Here is a 15,624-nt window from a genome sequence, read left to right as displayed (position 1 = left end):
TTGTACGTTTTTGTGGGGTTTTGTGCTCCTCACCACCGGCACCATAAAAAAAGGGTTGGTCGTGGTAGGTACGCTGGCTGAAGCCGAGCAAAACGCTAAGTGCGCTTTTCTTCTGCACAGTTAAGGAAGGAGAACGGAAAACTTTGCGTCTCGATTTCTGCGGTTTACTGTGCGGCAGAAGCTTCAAACGCACACACACACACATATACACATACACACACCCGAGCAACCAGAGAAGTCAATTTTTCCCACTTTGCCGCAAAGTTTGTTACGGCTTTTACTATCCTTCGGAGATTAACTTTGAAGACGGAAGTGTTGAAATTGGAGCGTTTGAAACCGATGTGCAAAAGTGTTCCCCTTTTTCCAAGCTGTTCTCTCTTTTTCTCTTCTGCGCGTGTAATGTGCATCATCCGGTGTGGCTGGGTGAGGGCGAGCGGAACTCTGCTGCGTCCCCGTCCCTAATTGGTGGTTACAACAACCGTACAACTTGTAGTACCAATTTCCGCCGCAAAGCTGGCGGAGAAATTCGGCTCATCGGATTTAAAACTCATCCCGGATGTTTAAGTCGACTGTCGCCATCCCACCACCGGTAACGATGGTGGCACACGCGTGAACGCTACACGCGTAACTTTACGCTTCGTCCGGATCGTTCCTAACATTCCTGCGCGTTGGTTACCGTTGCCAGCGTGGATGGAGGCGCCTGGTGGCCTGGATTCGGTGTAGGGTGGGAACGCGAGTTCAGTTCCCCCTCCTAGAAGAAGGTGGTGATAATTTTCGGCTTACGTTTCTAATATCATGTATCAACTTTACGACTTTGCAAATAATTTAGCGTTCTCTGGGCGCGCGCGCGTGCGAACAGTGTTGTACCGCAGCGCACCGTGGGGGAAAAATAACTCTTGCTCCGTTTGTACAGTTGCTGCTTGTACAGACAAGGTGGTGTATGCAGGATTGGTAGGATGGTTTCGCGTTTGGTGGATTTTGGCGATTTTTTTATATTATATCTTTTCCTGCTTCTTTCCGTATGTTACTTTCTTGTTGAGGGGATGCTCTCGTGGGAGGATTAGACTAGAAGGAAGTAAAGTTTATCGCTGCCCGCATTCGAGCACAGGTACCGAGGGGAAGATAGCGATTTAAATCGCGTTAAATTTGTGCGGTACGGGAAAAAGTTTGCCTAAAACGAAATGTGTCATATTTTGAATGGCAGCCTGTAAATGTAAAGGTGCGTGTGTATGTGTGTGTTGGAAGAAGCTGTGTGTGTTGTGCTTGAAATAAAAATTCAAAGTACGATGAAATTGTTTGGTGAAATAAATCTGCTTTGACGCGTGATGAGAAATCAACAAAATTTACCATAAAATGTTTGTAAAAAGTTGTGACATTTACACATATGCTTGTAGAAAAAAAAATTAAAACGAAATTAAACGACCAGCGAAATTTTTAACGCAACTTATTAAATTAATATTTCAAAAGAGATCTTAGTTGAATAACGAGTTCAAGTTCAAGCTGCAATGAAAATGTTAAAAATTCTCTTTTTTTTTAAATTTTGGTCGGGACGATGGGTTTCCAATTGAATAAACAAAAAATATTCATGTACATAATTCTTTCCACAAAAACGTATACTTACAGCATTTCCTCTGTTTTTTGTTTCGCATATTTTCCGTGTTAAATTATACAATTAATTACTTTAAATTCAAATCAAAATTATCGACTGAACAAAAAGACAACACAGAATAATGACAAAACTCTGAAAAAACACTATGTGTGTTAGTGAACGATAATTAAAATAATAAAGATCCCGGCAGAAGTTCTTTCGTTTCAGTTTCTGAAATGCCAAAAGATTTAATTAACTCCATCGATCCATCCGTTTGATAACGCGCGCATATATCACGCAGAACCACTTCATGCCATCTGAAGCAGCCAACGCGCCCGTGCCACATGGAAAGGTGAACAAAGAACATAATATAAAACATGAAACATGCTAATAGACTTCTCTACCCCGGCTGCTCGCTCGCCCTGCAAGTTTTGCTCTCATGCGCCACGAAGAACGTAATTTAATTCCACATTATGCAGCGATCTTCGTGCGCTTGTGACTCGGACTTAAAAACCAATTATAGCGCACACGCAACAGCTCTCGAAGCGGTGTCGAAAAGGTGCCGAAAAACGTGCACACGGATCGAGAAACAATTTGTCTGTGTGTGAATTGGGGGGGAAAAAAGCAAGCAAACGGAAAGGAAAACAAAAATGCATCCCTCCCTACTACATTAATGCATCCACTTGCTGTGAGTGTTTTAAGCAGTGACATAATCCATATTTGCCATCCACTTTGATAGTGCTTCTTGGAGGTTTTTTTGTTGTTGCGTGCATTAACATGTGTGGGAGTGTATGCAGATGGGGGGAAAAGGCGTTGTTTTTTTTATAGCATTTGTGTTTAATGTTTTTATGAGAGCAGCATCCATTTTTGACTCGCTTCTGCGCTGCCCGTGAGCCCTTTTACCATCTTTCGCTATAGAGTGGGGGGCAAGTTTAAAATGGAGCAAAAATTAAAATTGCAAAATTTGCATTCAAAATGCAACGCTAGCAACAACAGCAATATAAAAAAAACTCAACCAGACATCACACTGTCATAAATCATTTTCATCGCCTGAACGATTAATGGAGCTCTCGATTGCAGCAGGCGGTCGGTCATTTGTCAGGACGGGCAAAATGTGACAGTTTTAGTAGTGCCCGGACATATTGGACGGAAACCGGGCCAGCTTGTCGGTGCTGCCAATAAAAGGTAAAACAAAACCCGGTAATTGGTGTTTATTAGAATCAGTGTAAACAATGTTTTAAGTACTCTCCTCCCCCAACAGCTTTTAACGAGCAAACAGGACCGATTGGTTGGAGGTTGATTTTGGTAGCTCGTATTTGGCTCAATGACTGTCGAGCAGGGTGTCAATTTAGCAAACGCACTGCGCTACTCGATAGCTATCGCGTATGTAAATTGGTGGAATCTTATTAGATGTCCCCCGTTTATCGGCACTCGGCAAAACGGGAAAGTGTGGATCCGTCCAACACTACGGACGCGCCACATTTGTGAAGTGGATTTGAATTCCACGGTCGGCGGACACACCTGAACTAGGGAAGGAACCCCGTTTGGAGTGTAAGTTCATTTGTGTAAATGGAATAAAAATGTATTAAAATTGAGTGTAAACTTCGTTACAACCCGGTAGCATACCGAACAACGGGTGCGATGCGATGCGGATGGGGTTTTTTTTGCTACGCTCCTTATCGGTGTCAACCGATAGCGAAGATTTATGAAAGGTGTCAAATGCCACCTGAACGAAATAGGACGAAAAGAGAGAAATATGGCGAGTGAAAGAGAAACTGACTTTAACGATTTTACCTCCATCATCAGCATACACAATCATTCCGGTGCTGTGTTTGGAAGCGTTTGGTCCTGATTGCTTTCTAGTTGATGGGTCGCTCTAGGTTGTAGCAAACCCGGTAGAGGCGCACAAAACATGTAACAAATGATAAATCGATCTACAGCGAATGGCGAGCTCAGCGTAGGGTAGTAATCGGTGCGATTGTAGTGGTGTGGTTTTTCTTCCTTCCCGGGCAGCTTTTATTATCTCACCGAGGACTGACAGGAGTTCAATTTATTTTCGCATGGCTTTGTGGTTCAATGGTGGCGAAGTTCAGAGGTTGGTTTGCGCAACAAGAATCATGGATTTCATTAAAAATCTATTCAAACTAACCGAGTGCTGTGTTTCACTCGCAGGGATTGTTTATTAGCGTCGGCGTAATTGAATATCTTTCATCCAGTCCTGTGTTGCAGTCTAGCGCCTGAAGGTATGTAAAATGGAATGAAATAGCTGTTGTAAAACATGCTCTCGTGTCTTACACTGCGAAGGTCCTGAAAGTATGCAATAATAGGATATTTGTCCATTGGTTTTGCAATGTTTTATTAAAAATGATCTGCCGATTGTTCATAACACAAGCTGTTATGGTGTGATTTAAATTATAAAAACCGAAACGAATCATGATTCTTGTACAAAATATTGTCGATGCTACCGAGGAATACTAAAAAGCAACGAAAAATAAAACCTTGCATACATTTAGGCGGGCATAACTTTTTTGGAGTTTTATTAGTCAATTATTTTTTGCAAAATGGCACCAGTTTTTCATTGCAATTGTCTAACGGCTACACTAATCATAAGGAATATGGTACTTTCAAATCATTTACTCTATTGAAAGCGATTTAATGGAAGTAAATGCACCCTTTCTCTCGCATTACCCGATAACATTTATTTAAATTCTAATCATGTCGTTTCATTCCGAAGATTTTGCTGTTTTCATCGCCATTTGATCAGGCCCTTACCTCCCTCTCCAGTGCCATTGGCAATTGGTGAAGCCAGCAGTGACAGATCAGAATTGAAACATACCAAACGTCCCTCCCGGAAAATAAACAAAGGCTCGCAATCGATTCCCGTACCGGGGGATGGGCAGCTTGCGGTACCCCAAGGGGGTTGAAATCGGTATCCCACCTCCCCCTCGGTCCGGGACCCAAAGCAATAGTCCCAAAATATCGGACGCTTATAATGGGTTCAAAATAAAACATCGACCATTTTCGGGGCACAAATTAACGATCGTTTCAATAACAAAGCTTTCCGCTTAAGCCGGGAACGGTGGGTTTGGGGGAAGCGTTTTCATCGTGCTCCATGCCCTTCCGAGTATTCTCACGGCAATCCTAAGCAGTGGTCCGGGGCAATGAAAAGCCTATTAAGTTTTCATTTCCGTTCGCAGAACTAGTGTGGTATGGGTCGTCCTGGAAAGCGAGAAGGCGGCGAGTGCTCAACCAATAGTCCCCAAAGTGACATTTGCGGATCCCTTAATGGTGTATCGTAGGGGTTTTGAGCAGTTTCGGGGAAAAGATAGCTTTCAGCGCGGCTTTGGTGATGCTTTTATTTCCTTCTTCTCGTTAGCTCGTTACGCCCGTTGATGGGAACATGGTGGTGGTTTATGCTGTGGCCGGTGGGGAGTTCTCTTAAGAAGATGTGTGTTTGCGGGTCTGTAAAACCATTCTATGGCACATTATGGGGTGTTTGGGTGCGCATGAATACGAGAGAGAGAGTGGATCCTGGGGTAGTTCAATAATACCGGAAGGTTTATTGTATTGGCTGTGACAAATTGGTTTTGCGACGTGGCACAATCAATCGATTGGGCGGTGGGGCGTTCCTTTTTATGGGCGACTGCAATTATTGACCGCATTAATTTGTCAAAACGAGTGTTTAAGAATCAATTTTAGTAGCTATTTAATAGCGATTGACTCAACAGGTGGAATGCTATGAACTAATTAGGCGTAAATTTGTCTACTTGTAAATTTTTCTACATAAATGCTTGTACACAAATACTTTTAGAGTGGATAACGTATTTAAATGTATTTGATATGTATTTTTACTTACCACACTAGAGCAATATAAAATAAATCTGATCGTTTCTTTCAGGATTTAAGTGAGCATTTAAGACGGAAAATTTAGAAAAAGTTCGATAGCATTTTTATTGTTACAGTTTCCTTAAACTATTAGATCCTTATGATGATTTTGTTTTTGTGTGTTTGTTTTACTGATTGGTTGTTTCAGAATTGCTGGAGGATCGCTCCCCGTACTTGTTTGTCATTTGGTTTTCGTGCCTTTTATGAGTGTGTGTATGTGGTTTGTGTAACATAAGTTGAAATAAAAGCATTTCGCTGCACACTTTTTTTTTACTATTTTGTCCTTTTATTTTCATCTTTTACGTTCATTGCTAATAGCTCTGTGATGTTGTTAGTGTGGGTGTGTGTGTATATTGTGAATGTTTGCTACTTTTACGCACAAATTGGATCTATTGAGAATGATTTGTGGGGATGGGACCTGTTGGTGTGCATTGATGCAGATGCTATTGTAGCATTACATATTATGTTTTCTACACGACAAAACAGAGCCAGCAGTATCGCATATCATACTGATTGATGTGTTCTCTGCAAATGCTGTTTTCAACATGATTCTCTGCACACAATATGAGTTGCGGTATGTACAAGGTATCGGGGTGAAGACATGTTGCTTTTTAAACGTAAACATTCATAATAACTTAATAAGCTTTGCATTCACTTCGCGATAAAGTTTGATTTCCTAAAACAGCTTTCTCACTTACTTGTTAATTGTTTACGCCTAGGTGAAATCATTTCAATGTACTTCTATTACGTCTGATCAAATTCGTCCCGCTTTCATGCCACTTTTTGTTTCACGATTCAGCTCCCTTTTTGTGTGTTATTTCTTCTGTTGAGAAAACACCTTTTCTGAAAGTCAGAATGCAATAAGATTTTGCTAGCAGAAATCAACCAGACTCGACACATAACATTCTTCAAATCGAGACGTTGACGAAATGTGTTCTCAGTTTACTTCCGCCTCCCCGATCTAACAATATTTGGTACGATAGTTTTTACTTTTACTCTTTTTCTGTGAAATTTTCTTCAATCGATCGAGCGAAATTACATTCCACGACCTTCTGATTTCTTTCCGCGTGGCATTAGTTTTTACATCAGCTATCTGTGATTTGCTTTGTATTTTAATTCGTCATTGGTTTATTTACATGTCTTGTGTTCGCGCATATGCTCGACTCCATTCGGTTTGCAAATCGTGCTTATTTTGTGCAGCTTTTTGTTTCTTTTACTTTCGTCCATTACTTATACGCTACTAATGAGGGAATACGATAAAGGGAGGTGGGGAATGCGGGAATGTGTTTTGGGGTACTTTGACTTAATGGCGTTATTTAAATTAAATAAAGGAAAGGTCGCAAAAAGTATTAAAACAAAATTAGTATTATAATGCTTTAAATTGTCGAATAGTTTCATGAGTTAATTTTATCTTTTCTCTGTTTGATTTGTTTGCTCATGTTGTTTAAGAACCAATAGTCCAGAAGGGACGCAAAATAAAGTTCGCATTTATGCTGGCCAAAGCAAAAGGTTCGATGCCATTGGTCAGATTTTCATTTGTCGTAAATTCTTTGGTATTTGGTTTATCGTTCATTTGCGGGTCCATTTTGTGTTGTGTGGTTGTTATTTTTTGTTTTAGTAAAAGGTTTGGCTTGAGTCCATTGTCCATTTCCTGTCCCAAAGCAAGCAGCTTATACTATTTTGTTAAACTATACAGCTCTGTAAACGTAAAAACGTAAGCGCCTAAATGTAGACTATGTCGTTGTTCATTCCTCTTCTAAAAAACGATGCTTTACGCTTACGAGCTGTTCCGCTACACTGTGATAAAACTAAATCATCGCTGAAGCAACTCAAATTACATTTAAGACCGTGAGCGAGCTGGGAACGATTCCTCTCTTTTGACGGTGCCGGCTTGTAAGATAAAAGGGTATGGTGGCGCTATAATTTATCACTCTGAAACGGCAATCCCTGTGACGACAGTAACGGAAAACCGGAACCGGTTACGGCACGGCCTGTGTTGGTAGTTTGCTTCATTCCTGCCGAGGCTGGAATAGTTGAAACGTTAAAAATTGGGTTTGCAGCTGCCGAATGTATGGTGGTATAATTTTTCAGCCATTATTAGCCGTTTGCTGCACATGCACACGACTGTCGACAAAATGCTGACCAAAAAGACTAAAATGCAAAAAAACATGAACCTCCAACATGGAAAAAGATCTTCAGATGGTAGGTAACATATAGATGAACGTGCTAAGAAGCGAATCCGGTAGAATATTCTCACATAGACACACACAGAAAAAAGCGGTGAAAAATGTAGCCCCAGGCTAGGTGCGAAAAATTGGGAAAAAGTAATAAATGGGCCTTTCCGGGTTCGCTTCTGCCCCAGACAGGAAACTTTTAATGCATCCCGAACGCTAGGAGGCTTGTGCTCCATTACCTCGTGTTTTTTACGCTTTCCTCAACGCTTGGGCACACAAGCCTGCGTCCGCTTATAGGATGGCTGCTCCGCCCGAGCACTTTTACTTTCCACCGACGCTCGGAGGATCTTTCGCGGGATGGTAAAAGACAATGTACCGAAGCGCGTGTGAAGCGGGTTGCTTTCCCCATTTTCCGTTGATGTTCGGTAATTTGAAGTTCACTTTACTGGCCGCCAATCAAATCGATGCGGCGGTCCCTATCACGTGGCCATCGCCGTTCGCTACTACCCAAGATCTTGATAGTCACGGAGGCGTTAAATCATCTTTGTTCGAGCGCACGGAAATGGATCGTCCCGGCGGAGAGAAAAGGTGTTGCAAGAGTGGAAGAGAAGAGAAAAAACTTTTACCCGTAAGCAAAAAAAAAAAAAAAAGAAACCGGCGATAAATAAAGAAAACAGTGAAAGTGAAACATTTTACCAAATTTCCTGCACGTTGACGTTGATGAATGCTACGAATAGATTCGTGTTCGTGCGTTTGGACCGGAGGCTTTGCCCGGTCGGGCAACAGCAACAACAACAAAAAGGAAGGAGTGCGAAACGAAATATACTTTGCCGACCTCAATCCAATCAACGGAGTAATCTCACTTTTCAATCACGCAAACGCAACGCGTGCCTGCTGTCCTTCCTTGTTGGCCCCGAAACGATCACGATGGTGGCCACAGCGAGCGAATCTTTGATGGAGACCATCAATTAGATTGTACCATTTACGTCACACAATCGGCTCTAAACAGGAGCCACAAAATGAAGTTTGCGTGAAAATTGGAAAATCGATTTCGTGCATTCCCGAGGCAAAGAGGAAGACCGTACCGCTCAAAAAGGAGTTCGTCGTCTGCGCTCTATCGCTCACGCTCCAATCAGCGTCTCTTTGTCCTGGTCCTGTAAATGTCGTAGCGTAATGCTTAAAGCGAAAGCGTAAATCGTCATTAAACGTGTGATTCCGATGACAAATCCGATGAACGATGAGCAAGAAGCTGCCGAGGTAACCGATCGGGATGATGATTTGGGTTTTGTGGGGTTTTAAGGGCGTCAAGCATCTGCTTTCCCGGGAGGGCGGAAGGATTAGCGACCTGCCTGCGATGTTACTTACGCGAACGTCGGCACAGTAGTGGTACCATGCGGCCGCCGCCCTCCATCGTTGGTCTCGTGTTGATCACTCCTCGCCCCATTGGCGGGCGTGGAAGCGTCGGCGCCCAGCCCGCTCGTCGTGAGCAGCGTGGCGGCCGCTACCGGCTCCAGCACCGGCAGCTCCGTAACGTTCGCATCACAGTCCGGCCGGCGGGCAATCATCATGTGGCTCGATTTCACCGCAATCCACTCATTACGGGACGCATCGAACCAGGTCAGCCCCAGGTTGTAGCGGCCGTTCAGGTTCGCGTGCTGGCAGTGCGAGAACCACCAGCCACCCTCGTAGTTGCCGGCGCAGTGCGTGTTCGAGATGTCCCGGTCGACGTCTATCGCCGAGAACTGCATGTGATTTTGGTACTCGAACGCGTCCGACGCGTTGCCACTGTATCCGCCCAGGTCCAGCCGGAAGCCACCGTCCCGCGAATCGATCCGGAAGCTGCCGTAATCGGCGAACCAGGTGTTGTCGTAGATGTCCTGCATGACGATGCGCAGCCGGGAACAGTTGTCCTGCGTCAGGTGGTGCAGCGCCTGGTTGCCGATCCAGAACTCGCCGGCCGGTGTGCCGAACCCTTGGGCGTACTCTTCCCAGGAGCGGTTAAAGTCAACCGTACCGTCCTGGCGCCGCTGCACCGTCGTCCACTCGCCGAAGCACTGCGTCATTAGCGGGTGGTGCTGTTCGGCGGGTGCTATTAGGTAGAGGCCACCGTCGCCGGGCTGGTTGGCCGTGCCGGCCGTTCGCATCCGCTCGATCTGGCTGCAGTCGCGCGGCAGCTTGTTGATGATCGACTCGTACTCGTGCTCGACCGACTCGAGCTGCTGCACCAGCTTGGTCGTCCGCTCCAGCTCGGTTTGTGGGCGGTGCGGCACGCTGCTACCGTTGTAATCGGACTTCGAGCCGGCCTCCAGCTGCAAAATAGGCAAACGAAACGGAGCGGATGAGTAAGAAAGCACCGGGCAGTGTACGGGTGGTAGGAACGCGGGAAGGAAAATATCAAATGTACAACAACGCAAAGCACGCAGGAGTTGCATCCTGCGGTATAGGGTGAGCGAGTAATTAAATCGAGCAAAAACGACCATTTACCATTAGTCATTGCACGGGGAAGAGAATGGAACACTGCGCCCACCACAGAAAAGGAGAGAGCGGAAGCAGAGAGCAATCAGAAGAATGTTTGACGTTAAACGAGCACCGAGTGCAAAACTTGCTTTTTCCCATCGTGCACGGACGGACAGCAACAACGTTGCAGTAGTCCGATAATGAGACAGGAGGACAGCTCGTGAAAGAAGTGAATAAGCTCTTTCGGTGCATTTACCGTCCCCGGTCGTGATGGTTGGGAATAATGAACCAGTGGTAGTGCTTTGTATCATACTTTGCCAACGTGCCTGAGGGCTGGCAAAAAGGGAAGAGTCATGGCAGGGCGGGTAAATATCTCCAACGCTCTTTTCCTTTCTGGGAAATTTACTTACTGTAAGTTGTTCATTGGATTTCTACTTATTTATTTTTTGTCGGTTTGCATGCGCAACGCAACCATCTTTGTGCGGTACGTTCCGTTTCGCAGAAACCCTATGAATGCCCACTGGAAATTCCGTTCGTGCAAGGGTCAAGTACACAAGAGTGTATGCAGCAGCACATTTCTTGGGCAGGGGAACATGGGGCCAAATGGTCATGTTAAGTCATTTTACGCTTAATTTTATTGGATTAAACATTTAATAGGGATGTTTAGACAATAATCGAAGCTTTGACACTTTATATGCAGTATGAAACAAATCAATAGTGTATTAGTGTGGTATTAAAACACAAAACGTCCTTTTAAGTCCGTTTTATCTTAAGGATTGAAGTAGAATAATTTAATGGAAATAAAAAAACCCAAAACATAGATAAGTTTATTTTAAATTTTAAAAAATAATGATTTTAAACAGTTTGTTTAAACGGATTACAACACAAAAATCTTTGAAACGGCGTAACTTTCAGTCGAATTTATAAAAAATATGGTCGAGGACACTGAAAACACTGAAAAACCACCGTAAGGCTGAGAACACATGGCTCGGAATTTTGCGGAATTTTGCAAAATAGTAGAAACTTCAGCATCAGCAACAATAAACTGCAGATTGTTCACTACCATTTTGACATAAAAACATCCAAAAAATCACTAAAACTTTTGTTAAATTGTTGGTTTGCGCTGTACAATAAAGAAAATAGCAATGTCGTTTGGATTTCGCTTCACCAATCGGTGGAATGAAATTGAACGATCAAAAAGTAAGCGTTACGAAGCGTTACATTTTATCTGTACTTTTTTAGTAACGGTGTTTTTTTTATCGGGGTGTAATGCTGATGTAACCTCCTATAAATTAATTTCCTAGACGGTGAAACGACCTACAAGGTGTAACCTTTGGGATGTGACCTCGGTCTATTACATAAAGATAGTTTATTATTTGAAGTGTTTAAGTTTAAGCGCGTTATGAAGAAATCTAAACTATTACGAATCAATTCAATCAATTAGTCTGCTCATAAACTATCTTTTTAATCATAATTACCATGTTCAACAAATACACGCTTGATGGCATTACAGGTAACCATTTAGCCGCGTGTACCCCTAAACCTTCCGATGATATCATCCAAACCTCTTCATTCGCTTCGTATAAAATATTCTCAAAGGAATGATGTTTTTCCTACTCTTTCTAAAAAAAAAAAGAACACGAACTCACCACCGGACGGGCAGGTATTGAGGCGCATGGATGTAACAAAGTGATACATTCCTTGGTGCGGTCCGGTGTGCAGCCCGAATTATGGACAAAGTTTTGCCGAAAGATAATCCCTAATCCTCCGGTTCCGGCAATCTGGGCCGAGGCCAAGGGATAAGGAAGTGTTCCATGTTGCCATCCTTTGGCCAAAAGAAACATTCCACTTTCATCTTCTGCACAGAGAATGCCGGCACACAGTGCCGGATTGCTTTCTCGTGTCTCGGGATGAAACGTGGAGCTGTGAGGCTCCCAGCCTTTGGGGTTTCCAGCTTACGAAACCCTTCTATTCCACCTCAAAAGAAACGAGTACCTGCCCCTGGATGGGGGCTTTTGCTGCCCCTTTGCTATTTATATTGATGCTTTCCACCGATGCTCGTTGCGCATACAATGTATGCCTGTTCTGTGGCGTTTTGTGAACCTTGTGAGTGTAGAGTTTCCCGCAAACTGCTCACACCCCTGATGCTCCTGCTGCTGGCATGGTATGCTGGATGATACCAGACAGCATCACCATCACCATCAGGCCCCTTATCGACCATCCGGGCCATGGGGTACGATAGTTCACCACCAACAGCGCAACACCTCGCACTGTACATCGGTTTTTCGCCGGAACGATCAATTGCATCCCGCCCCTTGAAGGGTATGTGTGTGTGTATGAGCCGGTGGTGCTGCCAGCACCATTGCGTGGCATTGCAATCATAAATCGATAGTGGTAAAATGTGTCAATGATGGGAAAAGCGGGTGCATTTTTGGCATCCAATCGCCAGAGATCGCCTTTTGCCCGCGCGATGGTCTGCAATTGAGTGGATCCGGTACAAGAACGCTCAAAATATTCAATTCAATTTTTCGACACGCTTTTGTTGCGCCAGAGGGAAGCGGAAGGAAAAGCGGTCCGGTGCGCCGCGTTCTACACCCAATTGCTGCACACCCGAAAATGGGGGGGGTCTGTGTATGGGTCAACCCATTCCCATGGAATGGCATATTGTGAGAGTGGTTTTGTATCGACAAGTTCCCCATGCCAGGTCGCGTGTTGGGAAAATGAGGAAATTGGAATTTAGTGTCCCGTTGATATGCAGCGGGTAGAATAGAATATGCCGATGGCTCACACAAGATAACAAAACGGGCGACAGCCATCGGCAAGAGAGATGGACCGGCACCGTACGTAACAAATGTCGATTGCTCAAGCGGGCATCTCACCCACCCTAATGTTAAGGGGTGGGAGGGAGCTTACATGACAATCTCATTTGCAACAGCTGACGTCGTTTGATTGATGACGAGCGACCATTCGAGCTGTTCGAGGCACAATCATTGTGTGCCGCTTGTGCTCACACCATCCTCATCATCATCTCATTGCGAATATGCACTCCTGCTTCGGCACGTTGAATTAAGCGTCCGAACTTCGATTCGCAACCAAATTGAGTGGCCAAAGCTTCATCCATCACACAGCATTGGGTGTCTGTGTTGCATTCCGGAGTTCTCCATTCAATCAAGCTTGTATGATTTTCTAATCTTTCACCATCGATGGATGCACTTGGGATGGGCCAATCGCATCGGTGTCGATGTGTCGAAGCAGGAGATCGTTTCGATACAATCCCCTGCCCATACAAATTGCATCGTGCAATAGTGTGCACATGTTTTAGGACACAAAGTTCGCCGTAAAAAAGGTATGTTTGAGGAAGGTTAATTAGAATTTTCTGTAAGTTGTTGATCGATGAGGTGTTGCAAATCAATTTGAGCCGAGCGGGCGTGTGTTTCGTTTCTGATAAAGCTGCAATTAGACTAATGTAGTGGAGTTTCGGTTGGTGTATGCAATGCTATTTGGGTAGCTATTTCTGTGTCATTACAACCGATACTGCTACTGCTGCAATGGGGAGTAAATTCGAAGCACCAAATTCGTTCCCGTACATGAAGCAAAGCCAAATTTGCCCCTCAAAAGGTGGTGCAGTGTCGTCTAAAGTGAAAAGTGAATCCTTATTTGTGTGACCCAAATTTTCCCCAAGCCCAACCAAGTGCGCCGGGCTAAACTTTGTGCAGTGTCTGTGGTCGATGTGGTTGAGCGAATTTGGCGAATACATCTTCCAAAACCCCGTTCGTTACTAGCAGCAAACGAAAGCAGATTTACCAGTAAAATCCCATCCTCTACCCAGCGAGCGTTGCCGGCAAAAGGCGTTTCGCTTCGCGTGGCGAAAATGTAATCTCCTTGATGCATTTTCTTCATCGTGGAATTTCGCGTAAGCGCTCGTATGCAAATGCATTGCCAATGCAACACCCAAAACGCGCCGGCACCGGGCACAGTAAACAACACGTCAACTTCAAAACTTTGCGCTGGTGCGAAAACATTTCAAACGTCTCACACTGCCCTTCCCCACCACAGCCTGTACACATCGGTTACATATCTCGCAGTGCTATAAATCTCATTTTCTTTAGTTTATTTAGTCCTCCATCCGCTCCGTGAAGTTCCCGAGTGTCGCTTGAATGCTTCGGTTATGGTGCAGTTGTTTTTGCATAACTCGCCCGGAATTATTTGGACAACAGGGGTAATGGAGCTTTTTCTCTCTTTTTTCTTACTCTCTCTTTCTCTCTCTTTCTATCTCTCTCTCTCTCTCTCTTTCTCGGTTAGGTAGCGTCAAGTGCCACACTTCCGAAGACGTTAGGTCGCAGCAGGACAATGTATTCACGCCAACATTGCAGTCGGAAGAAAGTGCAGTGCAAGACATTTTGTTGCTGCTGCTGTCCGCATTCCGTATCGTTTGTGCGGTGAAACAATAGTGAAATCTCATCTTTTGCACGAGCTACGAGGAGAGTGTTTTTTTGTGTGTTCTATTTGTTGCATATTTTGCATGCAAATGCACTTTACAATGCGCTCAATCGCTTGGTGTGATGCAGCCGCTTGCTGAAGAAGAGGTTTTGCATTCATATCACCCACGACTACGATGATACAGAAACATTCAGACACATACACACACACATGTGTATATTGCATGCACGACCGAGCAGCGGTTTGTTTGCATACTGTTTCCGTTTGAAGTTGTGACCATCTTGTTGTGAGACGGTGGACGGCGTGCACTTGTCAGAAAGATTGACTCTCGCATGACGGTGCGGTGTCACACAGTATCCTTCACCCGTCGTGGGGTCCTGGCTGATGATGGGATTATTCCCCCATATGTGTGTGTTGCACTCAACTCTTAACCTTACCCGTAGAGGAAACAGCGAGAAGGCATAGTGCTTTCTAAACAAACAAAAACACTACTACAAAAGCAATTCAATCCATCAGATCGTAACCCTACCAACAAGATGGAAAAGTATTGTGTCGAGCGTTTCGGAGCGTGGAAAATAAAAGCCGTTGCTCACGCCCGTCGGCTTCTTGTGAAACGAATCAAATCATTTTTATTTCTTGTCCCCTTCTACGTGAGAGTGTGTTCGGTGTGTTTTTCGCAGCATAAAGAGTTAAAGTTGTTCTTTCCCCAAACCCTATTACTCTTGCTGGCTTGTCATATTGCACATTGCTCGAAGGGATGCTTGGATGGGGCTTCACAGCATTGGCTGACAGTGCCCGGTACCTTTTCCCGGTGCGGAATTGTTCACAGCCATCCTTGCCGTGTTCGTCGTCCGCTGCCAATCATTCTGCCATCAAAGCGGATGGGGCCAGGATCAAACGAAACGACTGCGAGCGATGGATTTTTAATACTTCTCCGAGCATTGTATCTACCGCGTGGGGGCGCCCTGGTCTCCGTAATCCGTAATACGATAATACAATTTTTCCCTCTTCTTCAACACTCTTGCGAACCTTTTTGCCATCACACCGATGGACCGCACCGAACCGTACCGAACGGGCTAT

The 15,624-nt window shown here is 44.5% G+C and overlaps 1 protein-coding gene across 2 annotated transcripts in view; it reads right to left on the bottom strand.

Moving 5' to 3' along the window:
* Nucleotides 1-5,514: 5,514 nt before the first annotated feature.
* Nucleotides 5,515-15,624, bottom strand: part of LOC120895518 (protein scabrous) — a 65,453-nt gene continuing 55,343 nt past the window's right edge. For both annotated transcript variants that reach the window (XM_040298974.1, XM_040298975.1), the window contains exon 5: nt 5,515-9,956. In XM_040298974.1, coding sequence (XP_040154908.1) covers nt 9,009-9,956 — 948 coding nt within the window. In that variant the 3' untranslated portion in view covers nt 5,515-9,008. The remainder of the gene's footprint in view (nt 9,957-15,624) is intronic.

This window comes from Anopheles arabiensis, chromosome 2 (genome assembly GCF_016920715.1).
Source record: "Anopheles arabiensis isolate DONGOLA chromosome 2, AaraD3, whole genome shotgun sequence".
Classification (NCBI taxonomy): Eukaryota; Metazoa; Arthropoda; class Insecta; order Diptera; family Culicidae; genus Anopheles; species Anopheles arabiensis.
Note: the sequence above shows the minus strand (reverse complement) of the source record. Positions and strands in the feature narration are given on the sequence as shown.